The sequence below is a fragment of the Leptosomus discolor genome, chromosome 12 (genome assembly GCF_034619465.1).
Source record: "Leptosomus discolor isolate bLepDis1 chromosome 12, bLepDis1.hap2, whole genome shotgun sequence".
Lineage (NCBI taxonomy): Eukaryota > Metazoa > Chordata > Aves > Leptosomiformes > Leptosomidae > Leptosomus > Leptosomus discolor.
This window is the reverse complement of record NC_141402.1, coordinates 20124695-20150451: the sequence shown is the minus strand read 5'-3', so window position 1 is coordinate 20150451 and position 25757 is coordinate 20124695. Positions and strand designations below refer to the sequence as shown.

At 41.4% G+C, this 25757-nt stretch overlaps 1 protein-coding gene across 2 annotated transcripts in view; it reads right to left on the bottom strand.

Moving 5' to 3' along the window:
• Positions 1-25482, bottom strand: part of HIPK3 (homeodomain interacting protein kinase 3) — a 59568-nt gene extending 34086 nt beyond the window's left edge. For both annotated transcript variants that reach the window (XM_086472108.1, XM_086472109.1), the window contains exon 1: positions 24389-25482. In XM_086472108.1, the coding sequence (XP_086328234.1) occupies positions 24389-25482 (1094 nt within the window). The remainder of the gene's footprint in view (positions 1-24388) is intronic.
• Between the last annotated feature and the right edge of the window lie 275 nt (positions 25483-25757).

Sequence of the window (25757 nt, the reverse complement as noted above, 5' to 3'; positions counted from 1 at the left end):
GGAAAAGAAAAAAATCTCTTCTTGAAAGAAAAAACACACCTCCCAAAAGTGAGGCACTGCTGCATTTCAGCACTGGCCCAAGTTTGGTACCTGCCACCCTACACACATGCACACACACTTCTATCAGTGCAGAAACCTTTGCGTTTTTCTTCTCTCTATTCATGAAGTTCCTGTAGTTCTTTTTGGCTACTGACATTGGCCAAAGATTACAGGTGAAATCAGACAGGATCGCTATCATCAGCTCAGCAGGATTTTTTAATAACATGAATTTCCCCAAAGTCAGTTTGTCTGAATGTTTTCCTTGTGAAATTTTGATTTTAAGACAGACAGCAGTAAAAACTCAACTTTTTATTGACCAGACACGAATAAGAAATTATATTATCTATTAACAGGGTAGAAAAAACTATCATAAGCAGAGCAATATACTTAAAGAAATCCTTGGCAGCAATCCCACTGCCAAGACAGACCTATAAATTCGTTTAGAATTACCCACGAACAACTGCTGTCAACCAGGCTTGAAAAGGTTCTATAAACAACATGCACATTAATGATGCTGCTGGGGCATGAGTGGCAAAATTATACATTATCAAACAACTGCCAAGATGCTGGAATACTTGAAGCCTTATACTGAAATAATCTCTTGAGAACAAATAGTTAGGAACAAGAACAGCATCAGATCTACATCAAAATCAAAATGTAAGAGACTTAGAGGCTAGTAACATACCCTTCTGGGGAAAAGAGTCCATTAGAGCATAATGATAAATAAGAATATTTTCATTACTCATTTGAGAACTAGACTAGATGACAGTGACAAACTTTTTTTTATTATTATTTTCCAGCTCTTACACTGCAAATGGCCTTAGGCAAATCAGCTTGTACTATGATTCAAGATCACAGATTTTTTAAAAACATAACTAAAAATAACCAACTGGGAAAGACATAAAACCCAGCAGGCATCCAAAAAATCCCAAACATTGCGTTTTTTGAAAGAAATCTTAATCTGAAGAGAAAAATCACTATAGCCTACAAAAAATACGTCAACAACTTACCAAGTCTTGGTATGGTACTGTGAGTACCTAAAGACAAAAAGCTGCTTTAGTGAAGTTCCAAGAGGTCTTTACCCACACAAGACACCTCAAGCAACTGTCTTCTGAAATAAAAGGCAAGATAGCCCTGTTCCAAAACAGAGATCGTTACATTCTGCTACCATTTTATGTTCTCCAAGGATGGTCCATGTAATATTATAGTGTTACTTCAAGGCTTATTAAGCATCACATAGCAATAAAGTGCATTATGGTTACTTCGTTTTCTCCCAAAGGTCGCTACAATTCCCTAGAATAAGTGCTCATATATATTTTTGCAAGCTATAACCATAACAGTGAGCATATTTATGGACCTGCTGCAGGTAAACCTGATGTAAATGGGTTTACATGATATACTAAACTATAGGTGTGAAGGTTTCTCAAAGATGCCAGACCTGATTCTGAATCTTTTTTATTACTTTAAACATGACAAAAACAGACTCACTATCAATTGCATATCCCCAACTTCAGTTTAAGTTCACATGCAGTCCATATGAACTGTGGCAGATGACACATTGTCACTCACTTGCTTCCATTACCTTTCCAATGCCCAAGCAGCATGGTGAGCCTTCAGGAACACTAACCAATCAACCTAACAAGCATCATCAAATTTTATCTGACAAGATCAGGGGGAAGGAGGTGTTCAACTTCGGTTGATTCATTTTATCAGGGGAAAAGGAAAAAAAAACCATAACCTACAGTCAGCCTCAAACATCTGAAACAAAAAGACTGTGCTCAACTTCATCTGGAAAGTTTAAGGACTCTATAGCAGCATCTTTTAATAAAGAACGGCATGACAATCTTAACAAGGCACGCTGTTACCAACTCAACCAACTTCAAGAGAGCTACCGAAAACAGGCTTTGTTCTACAGAATAAGCACATACCTCACTGTGTTGTGTATTTCTTATCCCCCATTGGTGCCAGTATACCCACTGAAATGAGAGACAAGTGAAATCATAGTTTCTTTGTTTCACTGTTCAGCGTAGGAAAAAAAAAAAAAAAAAAAGTATGTTAAAAATCTATGAATTGACAGATTGAAATTACAATAGGGGTTAACTGACGCAAGTCATCGCGCATTTAACCAGCTATCTTCTTCCTTCTAGTCCATTCCAACCTTGTTTAACTGTTGAACCACTGCCCGTATCCCCGGGAGGGGAAGAGGACGGGAGCTGAACTGTGTCCAGGGGAACTCTGCCGAACGCTGACCCCTAGGGACACCTCCCTATCCGACAGTGAAGTACAGAGCACTGGCTTCAAACTTCTCAAAATCATCAGTGTGTCTCAATGCAAGCTGCTATGATTTAAAGAGTGTGTAAGTGCACGCATAATTACAACTGTCATAACATTTGGTATTTTCTAAATAGTAAACAGGAACAGGCAAAAACTAGCTGACAACGTCACTGCTTACATGTATCAACACAGGTTTAGATAAAAATGTTCTGAAATAAATACCACCCAAAGCTACCGCATGTGCTACCACTTCAATAAGCTGTTATTGCTGTGTCATAACCATGTCAAAAAAAAGAAGTCACAAAAATATCGAGGCAATGTTTACAAGTTGCATGATTACTTTAAAGGTAATTATTTTAGGTAGAACACATGACTCGTATTTCCCTATGAAAGGCTCTCTACTTAACTGGATTAACACACTATTGATAGCTAAATTCCACTGCCGGAGGCTACTGTCAAGTCATCATTTCCAGAACAAACCTATAAGCTATTTTCTTTATCCTGTGTGCGACTATTACAACAAGCTCATCATGAATTTGCTCCCAAAGTGCTGTAAAAAAAAAAAAAACTGCTGCAAAGAACATTCAAGAGATGCATGACACAGGATTACCTGTTCTAATGAAATTAGACTGTACATCAGTCACAGGTTGGAAGGATAAATATATTTTGCAGCCAAGAAATTAACACCTAAGTTTTCAACTTTTTTTTTTTTTTATTTTAAAGGCAATTCCATTTTTATGCTGTGAAAATTTGACTATGGCCTAGATCTCAACTCCCAGACCTTTTCTAGGGAAAGGAAATCCAGCTCTGCATTCTCAGCAAACAGTTCTCATGAAAATGTTTATGTTTTTCCTATCAAAAGCAGCACTCACAGACATGTACACTCACTTTCTCCTCCCACTTCTTAACACAACATACAATATGTAGATTTATTAATACATGGAGAAGTTAGCTAGGAGTGAACAGAAGTAACCAACCTCAAAATAGCATTTCTTGCACAAACACGCATTCGGGATAATGCTACTAGAAAACACGCCCTGTCCTGCACCGCTCACCTTTGCAGAGCCCTCCCTCGCCCTTCCATTTCTGCAGGAGGGTTACGCAGAGGCAGAGGAAGGAAGAGGAAGTCCTGACCCCTCCATTTTCATGGAATCACCAAGAGCCATGTCAATACAAGCATAGCCCTCATTCTTCTATTATCTCATTCCCATTTGTGGCATCTAACTAAAATCAGAAAGAAGCAAACAAAGTGGAGCACAGTTTGTTCATACTGTGCTTCACACAAAACAGAACTGATTTTAGAGTTAGGTTTAGTAACAGGAACAACAACAACAAAAAACCGCAACTGGTTCCAAACTGGGGAATTTTTAAGTCTAACTTCCTTCCTCTTCTCCCAGCAACACTGTTTCCTGATGTTAGTAACACCGGGTGCAAGACAGAGCACAGGCCTTCCTAATGAATGGCCAAAGGGCCTTAACCAAAAAGGTTAAAGCACACAACGAACTCAATCCACAGGAAACATTTTTGTAAGGGACAGGACAAGCTGATGTGCTAGCTGCGGACAAAAGACTCAGAAAACAAGTTACAGTTCCCTCATTCTGTACTGGCAAAAAAGTACTACCCTACTGTACTTGAACAGAGCTGCTTGGAAAATTTCACGAAGCCATCTTTCTGACACAATTTACCCTATTTTCCTGGGTTCTTGCCTCGCTCAGCAACATCAGGAGGCAACGATCACATTTCAAAGTCATTGGTCACTCATGCAGTAAAATTAGCTGTTGCACCACAGAGCAGCTCCTTATCAGGGCCTCTTTATACAACAGACACAAAATCTATTTCATAAAACAGAACCGGACTGTGGAGCTCCATTGCTGGATTTGGACATGCCAGAAGTGTATGTCTTCAAAAAAAAAAAAAAAAAAAAAAAGAAAGAAAGAAAAACGGCAACAAAAAACTACCTCTAATGTGCTACTAGACACAAAAGGTTCAATCTAAGGAAGCTAACGAGCTCAGACGGCCAGCAGCTAGGAGAATATACTGGGAACTATCAATATAAATGTACTTTCTTTACTGCTTTGTCTTTGCTTAGGCTTTCGCTACTGGTCCCTATCAGAGACTTGATACTGACTGGCTCTTCGATCATTCAGAGCTGTTTTTATCTTCTTCAGAATGTTACTAGAGGCTCACAGGTGGATTCTGCAGCCCTTTACCTCATCCCACCTTTTACTGAGCGGGTTATGTTTGATACGTGAGAAATAACGGGATTAAGCAGAGGAAGAATCCCCCTTTACAAAAGAAAGGGTATTGTGCTGACATCTAGGTCTACTTGAAATACACAGGAATGTGTGTCTAATAGTTATTTTTGTTTTTGTAAAATCTATCAAAAACATCACCCCTAAGCATGCGTTTGTCAGTTATGCTAATCCCATGAGTCAGCTTTCAGAGCATGACAAAGTTTTCACTTTTTTTTTAGGCAAGTCACATGTGAGCACAATGAAGAAAAAAAAAGACTATGGCTAATGAAAACAACAGCATTGGAAATTTATTTTAACTATAAATGAAAAGTACAAAAATGAAAATATTTTCTTTAAAATCCAGTTTAAATTAAAAGCTAAGTTTCACAAAGAATAAAAAGAGACTACGTTTAACCACATCATAGATTAATCCCCAGGGAAATGGGTATTAATCCTTTTCAGCTACCAGTTCTTTCACAACACGTAACAGTCCCTCCAATGCAAGGGGGGGGGGGGGGGGGGGGGGGGTGGGGTGTTGAAAAAAGGCTGTAAAGAGAATAAGTGACATACAACAGATTTAGGGAAAAAAAAAATATATATATTTTGACTTGCAAAAGACAATATTCTTAATTGCACATAGTCCCTTTTCAATGACTCTCTTTGCATTCCTACCCCTTTTGCACACTAAAAATTCTACTGTGACACGTCACCTTGAGCCGGCAAGGAGCGTGGGAAGAGTCCAATTGCGTAAGATGTTATTAAGGCAGCAAAGCTGGCTACTTAACTGAAGATGCTTAAATACTCAAAATAATTACACAGATTAGCCAGCGACTCTCAGACCAGAGAGCTGCCTACCTGTAGTGTAATAAGAAGTTGTTCAAACACACGCTCCCCATGTGCATTCTGCATTAGGGACCCATGCCCCAAGGGCTGACGGTGGGAGACGCTGAACCTTGCATGTTTATCATATTTACCACGAGGCAGAACAGGACTTAGCACTTTTCCTGGTATACCCACACGCTTCCAAGTGATGGAAGGATTCCCTAATCATGGAACTAATTATGGTATATGAATAAAGTATATATGTGTGTCCCCCCAAACTGTTACTTTACAGGCATAAAGTATTTTTCCTTCAGAGCAGAACAGCAGGAACTCAAACTCCTAAGGATACCTAGCAGTACCGATATCCCTAAAGAGGCATCTGCTCGAGATGCTGCCGTTAAAGGACAGCTCCTAGCAGAAATATGTGAAGAATCCCATGAGGCAGTCCTTCAGATGTCAAGCACCATAGTGTATTTTAGAACAATCTGAGCTCATTTTAATTTTTCAGATACTTTCTCACAGGCTGAGACCTACTGAAGTTCGGCACAAAATACTATACACTAGTTAGAGCAAGAAAGACATTATAAAATATTTGTTTCTACAAGAGAGGGTAAACAAAACCCCAAACAAACCACACAACCAGAGAAAATTTAAATTGCTGCTCTGAGAAGACAGTACTGTAAGTACAGATAGACACAGCTACAGTTATCTTGATGTGATTCTGAGCATGCACCCTCTTCCCAACCCCCAGTACACTTTTGGGTGGGGATGTCTTTTGCTTTTGGAGGTTTGGGACTTTTTGTTTGTTTTGGTTTTTGGGTGAAGGCTTTTTGTTTGAATTTTTGTTTGTTGGGGGATGGGGGGTGTTGTGGGTGTTTTGCCCTGCTTTTTTTTAAATAAAGTTCCCTTCCCTGTCTGTGTGGTTTGCTGTTCTTCTTGCAGTGGCAGTACCAGGCATGAGAAGTAAGCATTGAGCAATGAGCTGGAGAGAGAACTAAGAACACAGGCTTTTAGTAAACACCAGGAAATTATTTCTATTTTAGAAGTCAGGAAGCTTTTCACACATTTCTCCACAGGACTTTGTGCCAGATTCTGCTGAAGAACAGAATCTGCCACACAAATGTTAACAAGCTTATCAACAACCACTGGACTTCATTATAGTTTGTGGTTGCTGGTTTTTTAGATTTGCAAGACAAGAATGAACAACCCTAGATCTTCTATAACAAGCAGTGGCAACAAGCATATTAGTTAGTTAGTCCAGAGCTACACACACGCTGACTAGCCAGATGGCTACTGCAAAACAGCAACGATAACAACCAACTCCTTCCTCTTCACCTCGCAGGAATCACTAGTTTGAATCTTCCCTCTGCTCTGCAGCTCCTGTTCATACTGCTGGTACTGGCACCTTCAGGGCCTTTATCTGCTGTCAGATTTGAAGTACTTGAAAGTTTCAGTGGTATTAGGACAAATGCACACTTATGCACGTGAAGAAATCAGCCAAAAAAAGCTCGGAAGTCAGCTCTGAAGTTTTTCCAAAAATCCCCACTAGATTAGACCCACCCAGCAACCACCTTATTTCTTATCGCAGGAGTTCCTTGCATTACCCATTTCAGAACTGCAACTGCAAGCAACCAAATGTCCCCTCCAACAAGCTGCTCAAAACATCTTCAAAACAGGTTGCTTTTGCTTGTCCTCACAGCTCACCATTGGAAAGTTACAGATGCAACATACGCAGAGAAACTTCAGAGATTTATCTGTGGCCGTGCTCTAAAGATTAATGAAAAAGTCAAAGAAAGCATTCAAAGAATCTTTCAGGTGAACTACACTGACACAGTCCAGTGCAGAAGAAAAACTAAGCTACATCACTGTAACTCAAGAACTGAAGAATGAATCGACTCAGATGACCGCCATCAAGCTGCCATTAAAAACTACAGAATACTTGTAATTTTTGATTTGCTAATACACACTAGCCTGTGCACTGCCTTTCATTTTTGCTTTCACCTCAAACGCCGTCAGTTACTTGAAAAAATGTTGTTTGTCTCACAAAAGAGAGAGCTCTTTCTTAAAGCACAGCCCCAGAAAACAAACTAAGAGAAGGGAAAAATGCTTGAAAATACCTTTATAAACGTCTGAAGCACAGCTGAAATCAAAACACAGCAGCAAGGGGAGATGAGTGGTTGCATCCTATTTTAAGCACATTTAAGACACACAAGCAACACAATCCACGAACAACGAAGACTGAGGGCATGCATACATGTAATACACGGCAGAGGGACCTATACATACAACACGACCACACCACCATATGTAGCAGCCTTTCACATTATTTAAGCAATTAGAAACTAACACGCTAGGTTTCTAAAAGGTACACATTTTGTTAGGTAGTCCCTGGCTCCCCAAACGGTGTGCATTAGCCCCACTGCTGCAGAATGGCACTGGAAGCAACCTGGGGTTCCAGCCCCACACCGGCCACCCACTCCAGGGCAGGCAGGTGGGATTCTGGTCCCTCCTCCTCCTGCTGGAGCACTGCACCAGCTCCCGCTCACTTCTGTGCCAAGCACGGGGACTCGGCTTTCAGGAGCCACCCTGAAGATGCCTGACGAGCCGTTCCCCGGCACACGTTTGAGCATGCCACCGGCGGACTGCATCGCCTCCGTCCCGCACCGCAGGAACGCTGCTCCTTCACAGCACACGCCCCTGTGGCAACTCAACACACCTTCCCTGAAGCGCCAGCCTGGCACCCACCGTCTGAAACAAGCCCTGTGCGCAAACTAGGAAATCGCAGGTCTCCTGGGTCGGGAGGGGGAACGGCACTAATTACAAAGTAATTACATTTTAGTAGAAGTTTAATTCTGTCAGTAAGGGAGAGGAAGGGCTGAGGTTACTGTTCTGCATTTGGTATTCCTAATTCATATAACGCTGTCTTCTGTGAAATGATTAAAGTTGATACACATTATTTATCTTGGGGGAATATGGCCTATATACACCGGTTAACTAAATGATTTAAAGGTATTACAGCAGCATTATTTCATACAAGCCTGCAAGAGTCAGCCAGTGATCTCCTATAAGCTCAGTCCTCTGTGCACACAGAATGAGAATGCTGAAGTGTCAAAAAATAGGTACAAACCAGGAAACTGCATACAGGCATGACTTCCACCCAAGTAAATCTGCACTAAATATCAGACTAAGTTTCAGGGATTCTTTTTTAATTTTACACCAGATACCTCTACATTAAGAGGGGCAGGGGGGGAGTAACTTGATATCACTTGTACACAGGCTAATAACAATGCTACAGATAGAAATATAATGAAAAACGTGTTTCTCCTATGTAAAAGCTTAATAATCATAGCCGACATATCCTCAGAACAACCAGAGATGAAGCTAATTAGGTGTAGGAAATCCTGAAGTTGTTCTTTCAGGAAGGCAACTGCATGGCTACAAACCGACTATCCCAAACGGCATGTGGCACCGCTCCATGAGCAACCACCCCTGTGGGACAGTAATTCAGAGGGCAGGGTGCAGTACTCGGGCACTAATGACACACGCTAATTCCCGATGATCCTTCTATGCAATATCCTACAGTGTTGCAGTTTTTTCCCTTGTTAAATATGTGCGTTTCCTAACTTCTTTGCTGGGTTTTTAACAGTTAACCAACCACCACCTATATTAAACACTATGTTAAATAGGACAATTACACAATGCAAGACAACACTAGGGATGCTGGTCATGTGGTGTAACTAGTCATGTAAGTGGTGCTCATCACGAAAAAACAGGTCTCTGTCAACTCAATGAGAGAAGAGACTCATACAGTTCATCTACTGAACAGAGGCAGATGAGGCATTCCACAAGCAGCTGGCAGAAGTCTCACAATCGCTAGCCCTTGTTCTTGTGGGGGACTTCAACTTACCAGATGTCTGCTGGAAACAGAACACAGCAAAGAGGAAACAGTCTAGGAGGTTCCTGGAGTGTGTGGAAGATAACTTCCTCACACAACTGGTAAGGGAGCCTATCAGGAGAGGTGCCTCACTGGACCTACAGTTTACAGAGAAGGACTGGTGGGAGATGTGGTGGTCGCAGGCCATCCTGGGCTTAGCAACCACGAAATGATAAAGTTCTTGAGTCTTGGTGAAGTAAGGAGGGGGTTCAGCAAAACCACCACCATAGACTCCTGGAGGGCAGACTTCGGCCTGTTCAGGACAGTGGTCGAGAGAACCCCTTGGGAGACAGTCCTGAAGGGCAAAGGTGTCCAGGAAGGCTGGACATTCTTCAAGAAGGAAGTCTTAAAGGTGCAGGAGCAGGCTGTCCCCATGTGCCATAAGACAAACTGGTGGGGAAGACAACCGGCCCGGCTGAACAGGGAGCTTTTGCTAGAACTCAGGAAAAAAAGGAGAGTTTACCACTTTTGGAAGGAGCAGGGAACTCAAGAAGAGTACAGGGATCTCGTCAGGTCGTGCAGAGAGGAAATCAGAAAGGCAAAAGCCCAGCTAGAACTCAATCTGGCCACTGCCATAACAGACCACAAAAACTGTTTTTACAAATACGTTAACAATAACAAGGGAGGCAAGGAGAATCTCTATCCTTTATTGGATGCCGGGGGCGGGGGGAGCACTGCCACAAAGGATGAGGAAAAGGCTGAGGTACTTAATGCCTTCTTTGCCCCAGTCTTTAATAGTCAGACAAGCAATCCGCAAGGTAATCAGCCCCCTGAGCTGGAAGACAGGGACCGAGAGCAGAATAAACCCCCTGTAATTCATGAGGAAGCAGTTAAAGACCTGCTTGGCCACCTGCACATCCACAAGTCTATGGGGCCAGATGGGATCTACCCAAGAGTCCTGAGGAGCTGGCAGAGGAGCTGGCCAATCCACTCTCCATCATTTATCAGAAGTCCGGCTTAACAGGGGAGGTCCCAGATAACTGGAGGCTTGCCAGTGTGACACCCATCTACAAGAAGGACTGGAAGGAGGATCTGGGGAACTACAGGCCTGTCAGCCTGACCTTGGTACTGGGGAAGATTATGGAGCAATTCACTTTGAGGGCGCTCACATGGCAGGTGCAGGACAACCAGGGACTCAGGCCCAGCCAGCATGGGTTCACAAAAGGCAGGTCCTGTTTAACCAACCTGATCTCCTTCTATGGCCAGGTGACCTGCCTAGTTGATGTTGGGAAGGCTGTGGATGTTATCTACCTGGACTTCAGTAAAGCCTTTGACACCGTCTCCCACAGCATTCTCCTAGGAAAGCTGGTGGCTCATGGCCCAGACAGGTGCACTCTACAGTGGGTAGAAAACTGACTGGACAACTGAGCACAAAGAGTTGTGGTAAACAGAGTTCAATCCAGCTGGTGTCCAGTCACAAGCGGTGTTCCCTAGGGCTCAGTTTTGGGGCCAATCTTGTTTAATATCTTTATCAACGACCTAGATGAGGGGATTGATTGCACCCTCAGTAAGTTTGCAGATGACACCAAATTGGGTGGGAGTGTTGATCTGCTGGAGGGTAGGAAGGCTCTGCAGAGGGATCTGGACAGGCTGGATTGCTGGGCTGGGGCCAATTGTATGAAGTTTAACAAGGCCAAGTGCCAGATCCTGTACTTTGGTCAAAACAACTCCATGCAGTGCTACAGGCTTGGGGATGAGTGGCCGGAAAGCTGCCTGGAGAAAAGGACCTGGGGGTGCTCATTGACAGCCGTCTGAACACGAGCCAGCAGTGTGCCCAGGTGGCCAAGAAGGCCAACAGCATCCTGGTGTGTGTCAGAAATACTGTGGCCAGCAGGAATAGGGAGGTGATCATGCCTCTATACTCAGCACTGGTGAGGCCACACCTCAAATACTGTGTGCAGTTTTGGGCCCCTCACTGCCAAGAAGGACATCGAGGTGCTGCAGCAGGTCCAGAGAAGGGCAATGAAGCTGGTGAAGGGTCTGGGGAACAGGTCCCATGAGGAGCAGGAGAAAAAGAGGCTGAGGGAATACCTTACCACTCTCTACAACTACCTAAAAGGAGGTTGTAGTGAGGTGAGGGTCAGTCTCTTCTCTCAAGTAACTAGCAATAGGATGAGAGGATATGGCCTCAAGTTGCACCAGGGGAGGTTTAGATCGGATATTAGGAAAAAATTCTTTTTCTTTAGGGAAGAGTGGTGAAGCATTGGAACAGGCTGCCCAGGAAACGGTAGAGTCACCATCCTGGACGTGTTCAAAAAACATGGAGATGTGGCACTTTGGGACATGGTTTAGTGGGCATGGTGGTATTGAGTTGACGGTTGGACCTGATGATCTTAGAGGTCTTTTCCAACCTTAATGATTCTATACTGGTAAGACAAAGAGACCAGTAAAGAAACAGCAAGAAATAAACTTCAGTATCAGTTATGCACTTGCCTTTTGTTAGTGCCTCTCTACAGAAATTACTCAACATAATCAGATGGACACCAACTGTAACTACAGAGCATTCCCAGCTACTTTACATGTACAGGAAAGCTTTTCATTTAAGAATACTTTCTTAGTGGAATTTGTTGAAATAATTCAAGGCTAGATGAAAATCAAAGCACAGTCAGAAGCCGTACTGTGTAATCCGCAAATTATACCCTCCTGTTCTACTTTCTAAGGCTCTTGCTACCAAAAATGCTGAGGCTCTCTGCTCCACTTCTACCTATTCTTCCAGAAAGGTGAAGTGTCCAAAACCGGTTGCACCTCCACACAACACTGTGCCCAGTGTAATTGTCTCATGATGGGACTAGCAAGTACATCAGTATACAGACACCACCCTGCAATCCCTTGTGCTACTGCCAGAAACAGCAGAGCAGCTGGAGGTCTCTCTAGCCCTACTGTCACCCACTGGTAGCAGCCAACATGGAATTCATTCATCAGGTAGTCCTCTAGAGAAGCCAAAAACTCATGGTATAGCCTCCGGATTTACCACAATACAGAGTCCAAATCCCATGAACCACAGACACTTTACTGAACTCAGAAACTTGGCCACACAGAATATGCAGAAGGTGTTTTAAATGCACCTCAGAAACCATTCTTATGGGGGTGGGGGGGTGGCATACAGGTGTGTGGAAATGCTGATGAAAACGGCAAAGTGTTAAAAACACTCAACAAAATACATATAGACAAATAGCATACTTTATATAAAGAAATACACACTAGATTTTAAGCTAAAATAGTACTCGACGGCAAGAAGTGAAAGATTAATTAGCAAGAGTGAGAAAATTAATGGCTCAAAAATTTAAACATTACTGGGGTTCAAAATAAGACAGCACAACATCCAGTGCTATTATTCAAACAATACTTTTGACATCAGACCTTTTTGGCAAGTACCATTAAGTGCTCCTACCAATTTGTGACCTACAGCATACCCTAACAACTCAAACCAATTTTAAGAATTACGAAGTTCTTCAGTTGATGAAACTCCAGTACTATGCAGTCTGAAAAGCTTCATATAGTGTTACATTTATATAAAAGCCTTGTACCTAAGTGATGTAATGTATGCAGGTTTTGAAAGAAGTTATGAAATGCACATATCCCAAAGTTATCAGAGAAGTAAGTTTTATTGAAAGAAATTAAAATTAAAAAAACTGTTGCAGCACAATTCCATGAATCAATTTTGAACAATTAAAAGACATTTTAAAGTCACGTTAGTTTTGAGCCTGCAACATCAAAAAAAAAGTTCAGTTGTGTGCTATATGTACTTCTATACACACATACATACTGAATACTGACACTGCTGCTAAAGGAATGGCTCTTTTTCCAAGATTACCTATATACACGACACTTGAAACAATAAAGCATACTCTCAGAAAAGATTTCATCATGAAGTATCTTAGTATTGAATGACTGACTATAAGGGTGAGAACCTACCATCTCAAAAATACCCTATAATGCATTCAAAATACTGGTAAAAATTCAACTACAGTGCAATTCTGAAGTAAAGGAACCATATAAAAAGATATTTTGTGAGAGACTGCTGTGCTGTTCTGGGACAACAGAAACATCCTTGGCATTTACAAAGGGGGAAATGACAACATTTAGTATAGTCCTTGCAGCCCAGAACAAAATTCCACAAACGCTTGATTTTTTACCACCAAGAAAGCTTCGTGTGCAAGCAGACCTCACTGGCTCCGTTTCTGTTGTGCACAAACAGCACAACTGGCAAACTGCTCTGTTTCACTGCTTTAGGTAGTTTTAAATATGGCAGGCCCAGCACAGCATACACCATGAAGGTAAGAGTGTGAAATCCTGAATCCCATGCAGCATTCAACACGAGTTTATGAGTAAAGGAGAACAGGTTTGACTTGCCTTCTCTGAAGAAGCACTATGACTGTGACACCCTCAAGGAGTAAGGGCTTCATAGCCAGGCTCCTACACAGCTGCAACCCAGCTGATGTAGCACATTTGACAGAATATGTACTAATCTACTATTGATATAAAATTCCAGATACCACGCATTTTCAAATAAGCTATTTTTCATAATTTATCCTTGAAGTACATATTTTGCACAAAGAAAAACATTCTGGTCCTAATTCTGAATTTATCTTTATGGCTAGTAAACAAAGATTAGACTTTCAGAAGCACAAGGAAATTAAGTGAACCCCAATGTATTCTGAATTTGCTATCGTTTAAGCGGGCCTTCACTAAGAAGCATGGATGCATTTTTTTTTCCATTACTTAGCAGGCTAACGGTCAGATTTTGGTGTTAAGACACAGGAGCTGAAGTCCTCTTGCAGTCATACCATGCCATACAACAAGCTGGACAGCACCGCATGGATGGAAGACAATGCTTCCCACCGTCCACCTTCTATGGAGGCTTAGTACTACTACCTTGTGCTCCTGCCCACTTCCAAGATAAGACCAAGCACATGGGACACAAGGTCATAGCATTGTCCCCTCTCCCACATACTTTGCACCTACGCCTGCAGGGAGACTCAAAAGTTTTATTAAATGCTTCACAGGGATAAAAATGATTTTACTTTTCTCCTCACCAGAACAATCTTGTCTGCATAAAGACCCACCTACTCACACACAAGTACTACTGGTTTTTCTTACATTACGCCTCCCCTTTAATCAACTGTTGCTGTCCAATTATCAACAAACCAAGGTTTTTAAGCACAATCACACTTCACATGTTCTTAAAGTAACATCACAGTTTCAAAATTCAACTGCTTGAAAATCTTATCTGTGAAATGCTTTTGGCTCACTTCCCCCAGCCTCCTAATCCCATTTCATTTGTTAGAACGTATTCTACCAACAGTCCAAACACAAATCCCTCCAAAATATTAGCTAGAACTGTAGGATCAAGGACCTTCACACATACGGTATAAAATTTGACAATATGGACATTTCAGGCAATTTATTTTCCTATGAATTTTAGTTTTACTTAACTACATCCCAAAAACTTATTTTTATGTCACCTCTACTACTTTCCAATTAATGCCAGAATTCACAAAAGGGTTTTTTCTCGTCACAGGGTAGTTTGGGGGTTTTTTTGTTTGTTCTTTAATCACAATAGCATTTTATTGCCAGGTTTGGTCTGAACCAGCACAAGCTGTAAATGTTCTAAACATGCCCACATTATCTATTTGCACTTGTTCAACCTGCTTGATTTTCAGATCACTAAGGCAGTTTTGCCTTCTGCAGCTAATGGGATGAGCCCCAAGCTGTGGTACATCCTCTCCCTTTCACAGGCTGTGTCAGCAAAGTAGCAGCTTGGACAATCTTGGTGTACTCAACCGTGAAGAAGACTTCTTCCCCCCACGAGTCTGCTTCATGCTCGTCACTTGTGTTGGATGCCGTGAGCTGATGCAGAAGGTAGCCTTCACCCACAGCACAGCTCTCCTTCGAAGACAAGGATGCCAGATGGAAGAGATAGGGGCTGATGTATAGGCTCTGCTTTCAATCACGTTGATTTAGATCTACTACTACCAGCTCTTACAACAGAAATACACAGCCATATTTTCAAAACAGGCACAGTGGGAGCAGTTAGACACAGTATTTACAGATACAGCGTTGTAGCTACCACTGATATTTTCTGCAATTAAGATATCCGAAATAGGCACACTCACATACACACAGATGTATGATGAACAAAACTTTGTGACAGAAATATCAGTGCAGTGAAAAAAAGGATCACATTTCAGTAGATCTATTTTAATGTGTGAAAAATAAAAGCTGCTTCCCAAAACTTTAGCCACAACAGTCTATCAGCCAATCCCAAAAAACTGAAATACAGCAAGAACCAAGAGGTCTTTCGCCTTGAAGATTATGAAAGAATTCCCCTTCTGTTCAAACCAAGGCAGTCTAAAGACCAAGAGAACTGTCATCTGAACTCTGATTTAAGTAGTTGCTCCTACCATCACTATTAATTTGAAATCTGGGCTAATGTTCCTAGAATCACCAGCGGGTACATGGTAACTTCAAACGCTTCGTGTCTTATCCCAGCTTACATTACTCAGAAAATCTCTAGCTTGGAAAAATGACCAACTCAAAGGCTGGCTGCCACTTCATCTACTCCCATTCCCATGATACTCTCCTGAATCTTCAGAGAAGACTAAAAAAAAAAAAAATAAAAAAATTGCAAGTTTACAGTAATCCTGCCTCCCCCCCCGCCCCAGCATGGGGAAAAAACCCAAACCCCACCACTATCAAAAAATCTAATCTTATTTTCTGATTCTATGAACAGAGAATAATAAGGTATTAGAGACCACGTTACGTTGACTAGAAAATAAGATAATTGAAACTACATTTGTTATCAACTAGCTATATAAACACAAAGTTACGATGAGCTGAGATTGCCACTCCTGGAGGATACTTATAATGGTTTTGGTTCAGTCCCAGTAATCATGAAATAGAAGTTTAAAAGAGGAAGTCAATTAAGCAATTAACGAACGCTATGCAAAAAGCGCAAACAAAATCTTGCCAAATCAATAAAGCAATTTGTTCGCAGGCACAAGGCACAAAAGCTTATCTTGCCATTAAGTTTGTTTGCTCAGATAAGAAAATAAACCAGCAATCACGGCCCTGCAACTTCGAAGGGGTGAAAAAAAAATGAAGTGTCTCAATTCACTTTAAAAGCAATTCCTTACATTATCACAACTCTTTTCTTACATATACTACTGACAGTAACCATGCTCACAAGTACAGCAGCTGACTTTGAACATGCTGACCTTGAGCAAGCGAATGACCTTAGCAGCATGTACTTCTGGCTTATTTCATTGCAACAGCGACACAGCCTCACCATCTATAGTAGTCTAGAGTCTCTGGCCACCACCCCTGACTATTTTAAGATATCCCAATACACTTCAGTGATGCACAGTTCAAAGTGATAGAATAACATCTGCTAGCATGTTGAAGTGCAAGTTGTTTACAGAGGCATTTTTAGCTTGTTCTCATACTGCACTTCCCCAACTGACAGAAAACTCAATTTATTAACAGAGCTTTGCTTCCTATTTAAACACCTAAACCACAAAATTAAAAAAAAAAAAAGAGCAACAGTATTAGGCACTGCAAAGGGAGAAAAACCAAGACATCCCACTCTAGACAAAGTGAATTTAGAAACTTCAAGTATGTGACAGCAATGGCTGGACTTGAAGTTGCTTCCCAAGATGTCAATTTTGCACGACTTCTCTCCTTGGTCATTGCTATAAAGAAAATCTGAATTAAGACATGTGTTTATTTCTATACAAGTTTTCAACTGATATTTTAAACATATGTAAGTTGCATAATGATCTCATCTCAGGAGAAGATAACTGGCAAGTTACTTGGATACAACAGACATGTTACTCGCTTAGCCATAATCCTGCCAACAACCCTAACCTACAAAAAGGGAACGTTGAATTTAACAAAAACACTCTAGGCAGGTACTATCAGCCTGCGTTCTCTGGAGTCCCTGGAGTGACAAGGACTACATCTAATCAAGTTACAAAGGCCAGTGAGAAAACAAGCCTCTCCAGGAATTTATAGTCACAGATTTTTTTTTCTCATTTTGAAGGAATGTGTTTAAGAAAGAGGGAGAACAAAAGATCAAATAAATTTCAGAAGTTTGAGGGGGGGGGCGGGGGAAACAGCATAAGCGCTTAGTGATTTATTCTGAAACTAAGTATGAAGGCAAAAAAGTCATAATTAAAAAGCTGTCCTAGTGCAACAGCCTCAGAGCACGTACATAGCCCTGGCTACATCCCAGCCCATGGGCAGTAACGAAGCCACAGAACTCAACTACTTTATTCTTTTTCCAAACCCCTTCAAAGCAGAAGAGATCACGCTGCATCATATCACTTTTCCAAGCTGCAGCAGAACTGACTGGGCAAGTGAAAGCAGTGTCAGGACCACAGGACACAATGATTATCACTTTTCCTCCATCCTCTCTTATCCTTCATGGAAGAGGAGGGCAAGAGGAGGAGAGGGGGGAAAAGCCTGCTCTCGTCCAACAGGAACAGATCCAACAGCAATTTTTCCATCTCTCTGAGCTCCGCCGCAACACTAGTGACATTTGGCATTTTGTCTGGAACAACTCTGTTGATTAGCAACTATCCGTAGTTGGAAGGCTAGAGAGAGGATATCACTGTCCGATTCAGGAATGAGTTGACTTCACTGAGTGCACCTACTCATCATTTGCTTTTCCTTACAGGCACATCGCTGAAAAACGAGGATCATATTTTACTGCTGTCACCAGTGGAGCAGAAAAAACATTTCCAAGCTATGAGTGTCCCTTAATAAGCAGACAGCTTCCATTCTGCCAGCATCATTCAAGTTGTCCATCAGCCTACCGCAGGTTCAGCTGGTTCCCTGTTTTATAAGGAGATCAATTATTTTGCTTCCAATTCATTTCATTTTGCCCAAACTAAACAGCAGTTTGCATATGGACCCCTGGATGCCAAGAGGAGACTCCTTCCATCGGGAAACTGAGTACTTGTTCTCAAAACATATTTTCAGTAAAATTTCCAGCTGTACTCTAACAGCAGTATGATCTGACAGTACGATGAGGTAGATGTCCTCTTGGGAAACAGGAGGCAAAAGACAGGAAACGTAACCATCAGGGCAGCTACACAGGCAACTGGAGCAGCGACTGCTCAACTCCCTTCAGCAGCTGCACGTAAGGAGCACTCCTATACCTGCAACGGTGTCCTGGTTTGGCTGGGATAGAATTCCAGCCCAGCCATGCTAGGCAGGCTCAAGTCAGCCAGGGCAGCTGCCCTGAGTGAGCTACCGGGGCAGCCCACACCGTAATATCGTGGTCGTTGTAAAGGGGGAAGGTTGGCTGAGGAGGGGGAGCTCCTGTGGGGTTCCTGCTGGTTTCAGGCTGGTGTCCCTCCTGGTTTCTCCTTGCTCCTGGGGAGTGCTCTGCTTTTGACTGTGACCACTGCATATTTATTTGGCTGAGTATAACTTTGTATACTTCTGTTGGTATTAGTGCTATTTCATTACATCTGTGCTCATTCAACCCACGGGTCTCCTCCTTTTCTCAATTCCCCCTTCCTGGCTGGTGAGGGGTTTTGGGGTGATAGCGCAACTTTTGGAAGTTTAGCCCTGGATACAGGCTAAATGTAGACAAATGGCTACTATTAAGTCCATGATACTACACGGGTTTTATGAATGGTAAGCTTTATAAGGTTTACTGGAGTCTCATTTTCAAAATCCTGTCTTTTAGGAAGATAACCCCAAATTTAATCAACATCAAGATGATTCCCCTTGAAAAGCAGTTAAGCAATAACTCCTCCCAACCAACAGCAAACCCTAGAAATCACGAAACTCTGCACACACAAACACTGCTATAGCTCTCCCTTAGTGATCTACACTCGACATGCAATGCCAACACAGCGATGCGTTTTAAGAGTTCAGTTGTTGTTACAGCCAAGCAACGAGCAGGAGAAAAGTATCAGAGAAGGAAGAGGTTTCATCATTACCAAACCCTGCCACATAGGCGTTACCATTAAATGGAACTGTGCATCCTTATGTACTATTTTACCTGCTCTGAACAACTACTGAATGGTACAGATGACTGAGATGTGCAGAAGGCATCACGAACTGTTACGTGGGTATTAGCTAACGAGTAAGACAGAACTCCTTAAGCACTGGTGTTGCGCACAGCTACTTCAAAAAGGTGAAATTATACACAGGTTTCAACTGAAGTTTCTCAGGAAAAACACTCCTGGGGGGAGTACCAGAAGGAAGAAGAGGTCTGCTGCAAAACCAGGTCTAAAGAGTTATTTCTGAATGCAAAACTCTGACAAGACTGTTGCTTCTCACAGCAACGGAAAGGAAAGTAACTTGGCTCACTGAAGCAGATGGGCAGGACTACCTTGACCATTTCACATCACTCAACTCCTCTTGGAGGTTACTGCTTCTTGGAGTCTGCAATTTTGAAGCCCCTCTTCGCTAAAGACATATAACCTCAAGAGAGAGGCAAAGAAAAGGAAAATTACTTGCAAAGGGAAACACCATGCCCTGGGAAAACTTTTCTGCCTTGTCAGAGAAGCATAAGACAGACTTAAAAATAAAAGAAATGTGTTGATACCCCTCCTCCGCAGCCTGCACTGGGTGGTAATAGGAAAAGAAGCTTTTGCTTTTGGATGCGACACTCCCTTTTTCGTGATTTGAGGCACAGCTGACCAAAAGGACAGCAACATGCTCATCATACCATTCCATATATGACAAAAGCTCAACCCCCTACGCTGTACGTAAGGGTTTTTTCCTTTTCAAAATGTACACACTTCCTAGTTATTTACCTACTCAGATCACTCATAAAAGGTCAACAGTCTTAACGTGTGAGGCCAGCAGGAAAGAAAAGGCTTCAAATACCAGATCTCTCTAGCCCACAGCTATTAAAATCCAGACCAGCATAAAACCAGCGTGTAAGCACAGACACTGTCTTTTAGGGGAAGAGTATTCAGAATAACATTTCAACTTTAAAACAAACAAAAAATAATAATCTGTGACTTAAGACGGTGTATTTATTCGCATCCATACTCTAATTTCTGGCAATATGTAACAGCCATGAGTTTCCAAAAGGTAATGAAATGTCAAAAAGTATTTTTATACTTGTTTTAACAAATTTCTTACTTTGTCTTTGCTTGACAAAGCTGAAACAGGAAAACATCAAATCGTTATCAATCCATCCAGTTCATCTCCATTGTTCTGTTTGTCTACACTCTTTTAAAATTCAATTAGTCTCACTTTTTTGTGATCTCTCCTCCTACAAAAGTACTGTAATGTCTCCACTAGTCAGCATTGTGTCACCTCTTCTGCTATCGACTAAGGTCAGTCAACCCATTATCCATTCACCTGGCTGTATTACATTTCCTGCCTTAAGTCCTAATCCTCTTATTACTTGTTTTCCCAATTCATTACTCACTTCCTCTTACTGATGTAAAATACTGACACTACCATTCAAAATAAACATCGTAACATTAGATTTTGCGGCCTTCTCCATTCTCACAATAATTAGCTCATGACAGTCCCATGAACAAGGAAAAAAAGCAGTGACAAGGGCGGGGGGAAGAAAACTTCTCTGGGTTTCTCTCGAGCGTTCAGTGCACACCTCTACAGACACTGGTGGGCATGTGCTTTCCACACAGAAAGTGCAAAACCTAGTCCTGAAAATGTCCACAGTGTAAGTTAACAGTGCTGCCAGAAACGACAGCTCCTCCCTCTCTCCTCACACTGGCACAGGCACTCTGACAGATGCGGGGTGAGCAAAACGAGGGACAGGGACGGGGTTAGTGTCACCCCCAGAGCAGGACAGCATCAGCACTGCAGGGCTGAGAAGCAGCACCCCGATACTGCGGGGCTGCAGCCCTGCCTCCTCGCAACCCACGCTGTCATTTAAGGACATTTTATTCCATCCTTTTCTAAGACCTCAGATTCTGAAACAGTCATTTTAAAACAAAACGTTCCCTCTTTTTCTTCAAATTCTTGGGCCTGGCGGAGTGCTTTTGCACATCAGAAAAGGCCAGGTTCACACAACATTTACCTAGGAAATACCCAAATAAATGTGAAAGTAGTGTGCAGCGCCTGTCACTCAGTAAAGCAAAGTCTCCTGCAGTGTCATCTCTGACCATGCAAGGATCTCACTGGTAAGAGTTACAGGTAAAGCTGTGACACACACAGCTTTGCACCTACAGCTTAGCACAGAAACAATTTTCAAAGACTGTACACAAGAATACAGATCAGAGCATGCTAATAAAAGAGGTGCTGTAGGGAACAAGTACTTTTTTAAAAATATTCCAATTTGAACTCTAACTGGATTAATTTAGCTTGAAGCTTTAAATAAAAGTCTATTTAAGTGAATGTTTTCTTGCTAAATAACCTAAACACATAGCACCACTGAGCTTAAGGGAGAAGGAGAGAGATTTCAATGTCCCAACTGCTGCTTGATTTTTTTCAAAGGTTTGTTTCAACATGTCACAGTCAAACAAGTCAAGCCTGCACAAATCTCTCCCACCCACGCCACCAAAAACATTTAAGTACAGTTATATTTTATGAAGTAGCTCCTTATTTGATTGACAAGAAGCACAATCTCTTGCAAAATAAATTCCATCTCAATACAACATATTCCCTGAAGGCCCTTCTCATTCCTCTTTAAGGCTTTCCACTTCAAATTTCCCTGGCATCAAATTGTTATCATTTACACTAGTCGGGTGCTTCCAAAGCAATAAAAAGAAAGTTTGAGAAACTGCCTATCAAGCTGCACAAAGGTATTTTGAATCACTCAACTGGCAGAAAGCCATGCATTCACAATGAAATCTAGCATGCTAAAAACCTTTTCGGAAGTAAACTTTCTGATTAAAATAATTTTGTAGTATAATTTATATAATTTTATATAAAGAAAAAATAGTGTAATTATAATAATATAATATAAACACCAGCGATAGATCATAACCTTTTGTCTTTTAGTACGTCCTTTTTACTTTCCAAAAAATACTGACTTAAATGCTACTTTATAGAAGGATTATAAAGCTATACAAGATAAAAGAATATGATCTTCTACTTAACGGCCTGAATATTTACAAAGCACTTAAATGCAACTTAGTAACTAGGAAGGTTCAGGTGCATGTTACATGAGTTTATATGAATTTCATTCATCTCTGAGCCAAAACAAGCATATATACCCAGGAGTTTTGTTCTTGGGGGGGGGAAAAAAAAAAAAAAAAAAAAGAGTCTTTTTGGACATACATCACATACATCCACAACAAACCCCACTTACACTTCAGTGCATGGAATGTAATACAAGTATCCAAAATACACACAAAGTTCCAAGGAGTTGTACATTGATCCTGCTACCATACAGACCTGCTCAACCTAGTAAGCATGTCAAAATTCTATATAAAGTGTAGGTGCAAAGGAACGTCAACCCAACTAGAACAAAACTAGCGGTAAAATTTGTGTGTAGGTAACTTGGTAAGTACAACAATGCTATGTCTAATGAGCCATCTGAAACAGAAAAAAATTATTTGAAACTAGTTATTCAAGAACAAAAGTACCACAATAGGACCACCCAGCCTGGCTGTCTACAGCCTCTCCCTTTGTCAGTTCTTGGGGAGACACGAGGGAGAAATGGCAATAGCTCACAGTAATCTGTAATTGCTTCAATAAATAAAAAGCCAGAATACATAAGGAAGTATTCTCAGACCATGCATCTTGAGTATCTGCTGAATTACGAATTCGTACAGAACAGCTGATGTTAAGGCATTTGCACTTGTCTAGAACATTGCAAAATTCATGCCGACTTTTCAAGACTTACACATTTTTGTCCTGAGGGGCCCGAAAATACACGATCTTGAGTGACGTACAGCTATTACACCAAAATGAACTCTCAAGTTACTTAATTTCTGATATCCTCTTCTGCACATTTTTTTATAACGTGGGCATGCATCAATCTATATGGTTTCTCAGTTTAGTTTTCTGTTGATGAACTTCATGCAGATTTTAAATCCTTAGCTGCAGTTTGTAATTAAGTAATGGGGAAATGCAGGTGATGAATTAGAGTATTTTAGATGAGCACTGTACATGAAATGTTCTTGCTTACAAGCTTCAGTCAAAGAACACTTGGATTCTTCTGGCATGATCTCCAGTCACCAATTTCATCAAGCCTAGAACTGCACTGCACAAGTTTTCACTTCCAACAGGAATAGCTGTAAAATATTTAAAAATTTCTTCAAATTGCTCATTGTCCTAGTTTACTAGCTTTTTGCTGAATTTGCAGAGACATGCAATGCCCAGGACATACTATTGCCAGTGATGCAAAGCAGAACTGAAAAAGATCTTTGATCAAGACAAGTTCAGCTTATGAAGAAAATAAAGGACTTCAGATGCTAAATACTAATAGCTTTTACGTGTCACACAGATTTGATCCGAAGAAAGGATTAAACCAACAAAATCAGAAATATACCTCCACTGTGAGGCCAATGCAGAATGCAGCCACGCATCAAAAATCACTTTAAATGCCCACCTGGTATCACCTTAAACGTTTAAGTATTCTATCATTCACTAACTCCAGAAGTTCGCTGAAGTCCACAGCTGCTGAAGGCACTCAGTCAGAACTGAGTTTATAAGAACTAAGCAAAATATTTACAAGTGCTGGAGAAAAACAGAGGTATTTACATAATCTTTGGCAACAGGATATAAAAATATGGCACTTCTAGTACACTGTCCAGCTGCTTACAGAAAAAAAAACCCATCACGTTAGGAAGGCAGGAAAGGCACCCTAATCAAGCAAGTGAAAGCGAATTTTTTTTCTATTTTCCTTTTAAAAAGTCTCATCAGAGGCCTCAAAATAACAGCAAGTGATGACTTCAGAGTGCAACACAAAACATACTTCCAGAAAACAACAACACTATATAAACATCCAAAGCAAGTATTCACATTTATAACGGTAACCAACCACTGAATCGGTATGGCCTTCATTCTTAGATGGTCCTTATGTTTTCCAAATTATTCTTATCAGTTATCTGGAAGAGTAATTATTTAAGCCATTAACTTTAACTTGTAATGGAACAAGGTTTTAGCATTTATTAAAAACAAAGTAAAAGACACCTACCTGTAATACCGAGACTGTAAATAGGTTGAACAAATAGTCTTAGATACATGGCTGGCAGACCCAAAATCTATTACTTTAACCCGGTAAGGCTGCCGAACAGGATCCACCAACATAATGTTCTCTGGTTTGAGGTCAGCATGGATTAAACCCAGACTTTTTAGTTTTTTCAGTGCAGTGGCCACCTGTTGCAGAATAGGCCGAATTACTTTCAGTTGCAGAGGGCTGAATTTGTTTTGTTTCAGGAAGTCATATAAATTCTGTTCCAACATCTCAAAAACCAAACAAGTATGGTTACGATGCTGAAAGCATTCGTAGGCTCTCACAAAGTTAAATTCATCAGCATTTTCAGTACTCAGTCTCGCTAATATGCCCACTTCTATTTGTCCTTGGCGTGCGTACGAAGGATGATTCTTCAAGATTTTGATTGCCACAATCTCATTTGTCCCCCTTTTCCAGCACTTCACTACTTGTCCAAAGGTCCCTCGCCCAAGGAAATCAAGAACCTCATAAGTGTTTTTCACAGAGCACAATACCTCATGCTGTACTAACTGGTAATCTCCATCTCCACTTGTACCACTCTGTTTTGAAGCTGCAGCCGTTGTCACAACCGTCACCGGGTTTCCTACATTGGTTTGCAACATTGCTGGCAGGATGGACAGTTCATCAACAATCTGCATCGTGCTGTTTTGATTATCCAGCTCTTCGCTCTTACGCTTCAATCCACATCGCTGGGGTCCTTCCAGAATATCTGATCGGCTTCCTTGAGTCCCAGCCCGAGGTGCCTCTAACTGAGCTTGCTGCGCCCGCGCTGCTAACACTTTTGTAGCACCTGCAATATTTTTTAAAGCAACAGCATTTGACTGCAACAAAAAGTTCTGTCCTCGAGGTCTGTCAAATGGGTTTTTAGTCTGAAAGTAAGTAGTAACCCTGTGGGGAGAAATTCCAAAGTTTTTACCATTCACATAGATTTGCGGGTAGGTTCTTTCGTGGTACACACAACTGCTTGGTTCTAGTTTGAGTTTCTTCACACTACAAAAGGCACTTGACTGGGTTTGATAAACATATGGTGGATAGACCAAGACTTGTGAGGCCATACCTACAGAGGGAAAGAAAAAGAAAAAGCAAGTGAGAATCCTGCATTCACATTTCCAAGCTTTGCAGCAGCTTCCTCTTCTAAAAAAAAAAAAATCAGGACACAAATTCATTTGCCAAACAAGCTAGCCTAAAGTTATTTCATATTTAGTTTCTTATGCCCAACAGGAAGGTCCTCGTGCCTTACCAGTGCACACACTTCAGCACACAAGGACCGCAGCAGCAACAGGTTACAGGAGAAAGTGCTTTTGCTGGTTTTCAAGGTCAGGCTTGATGG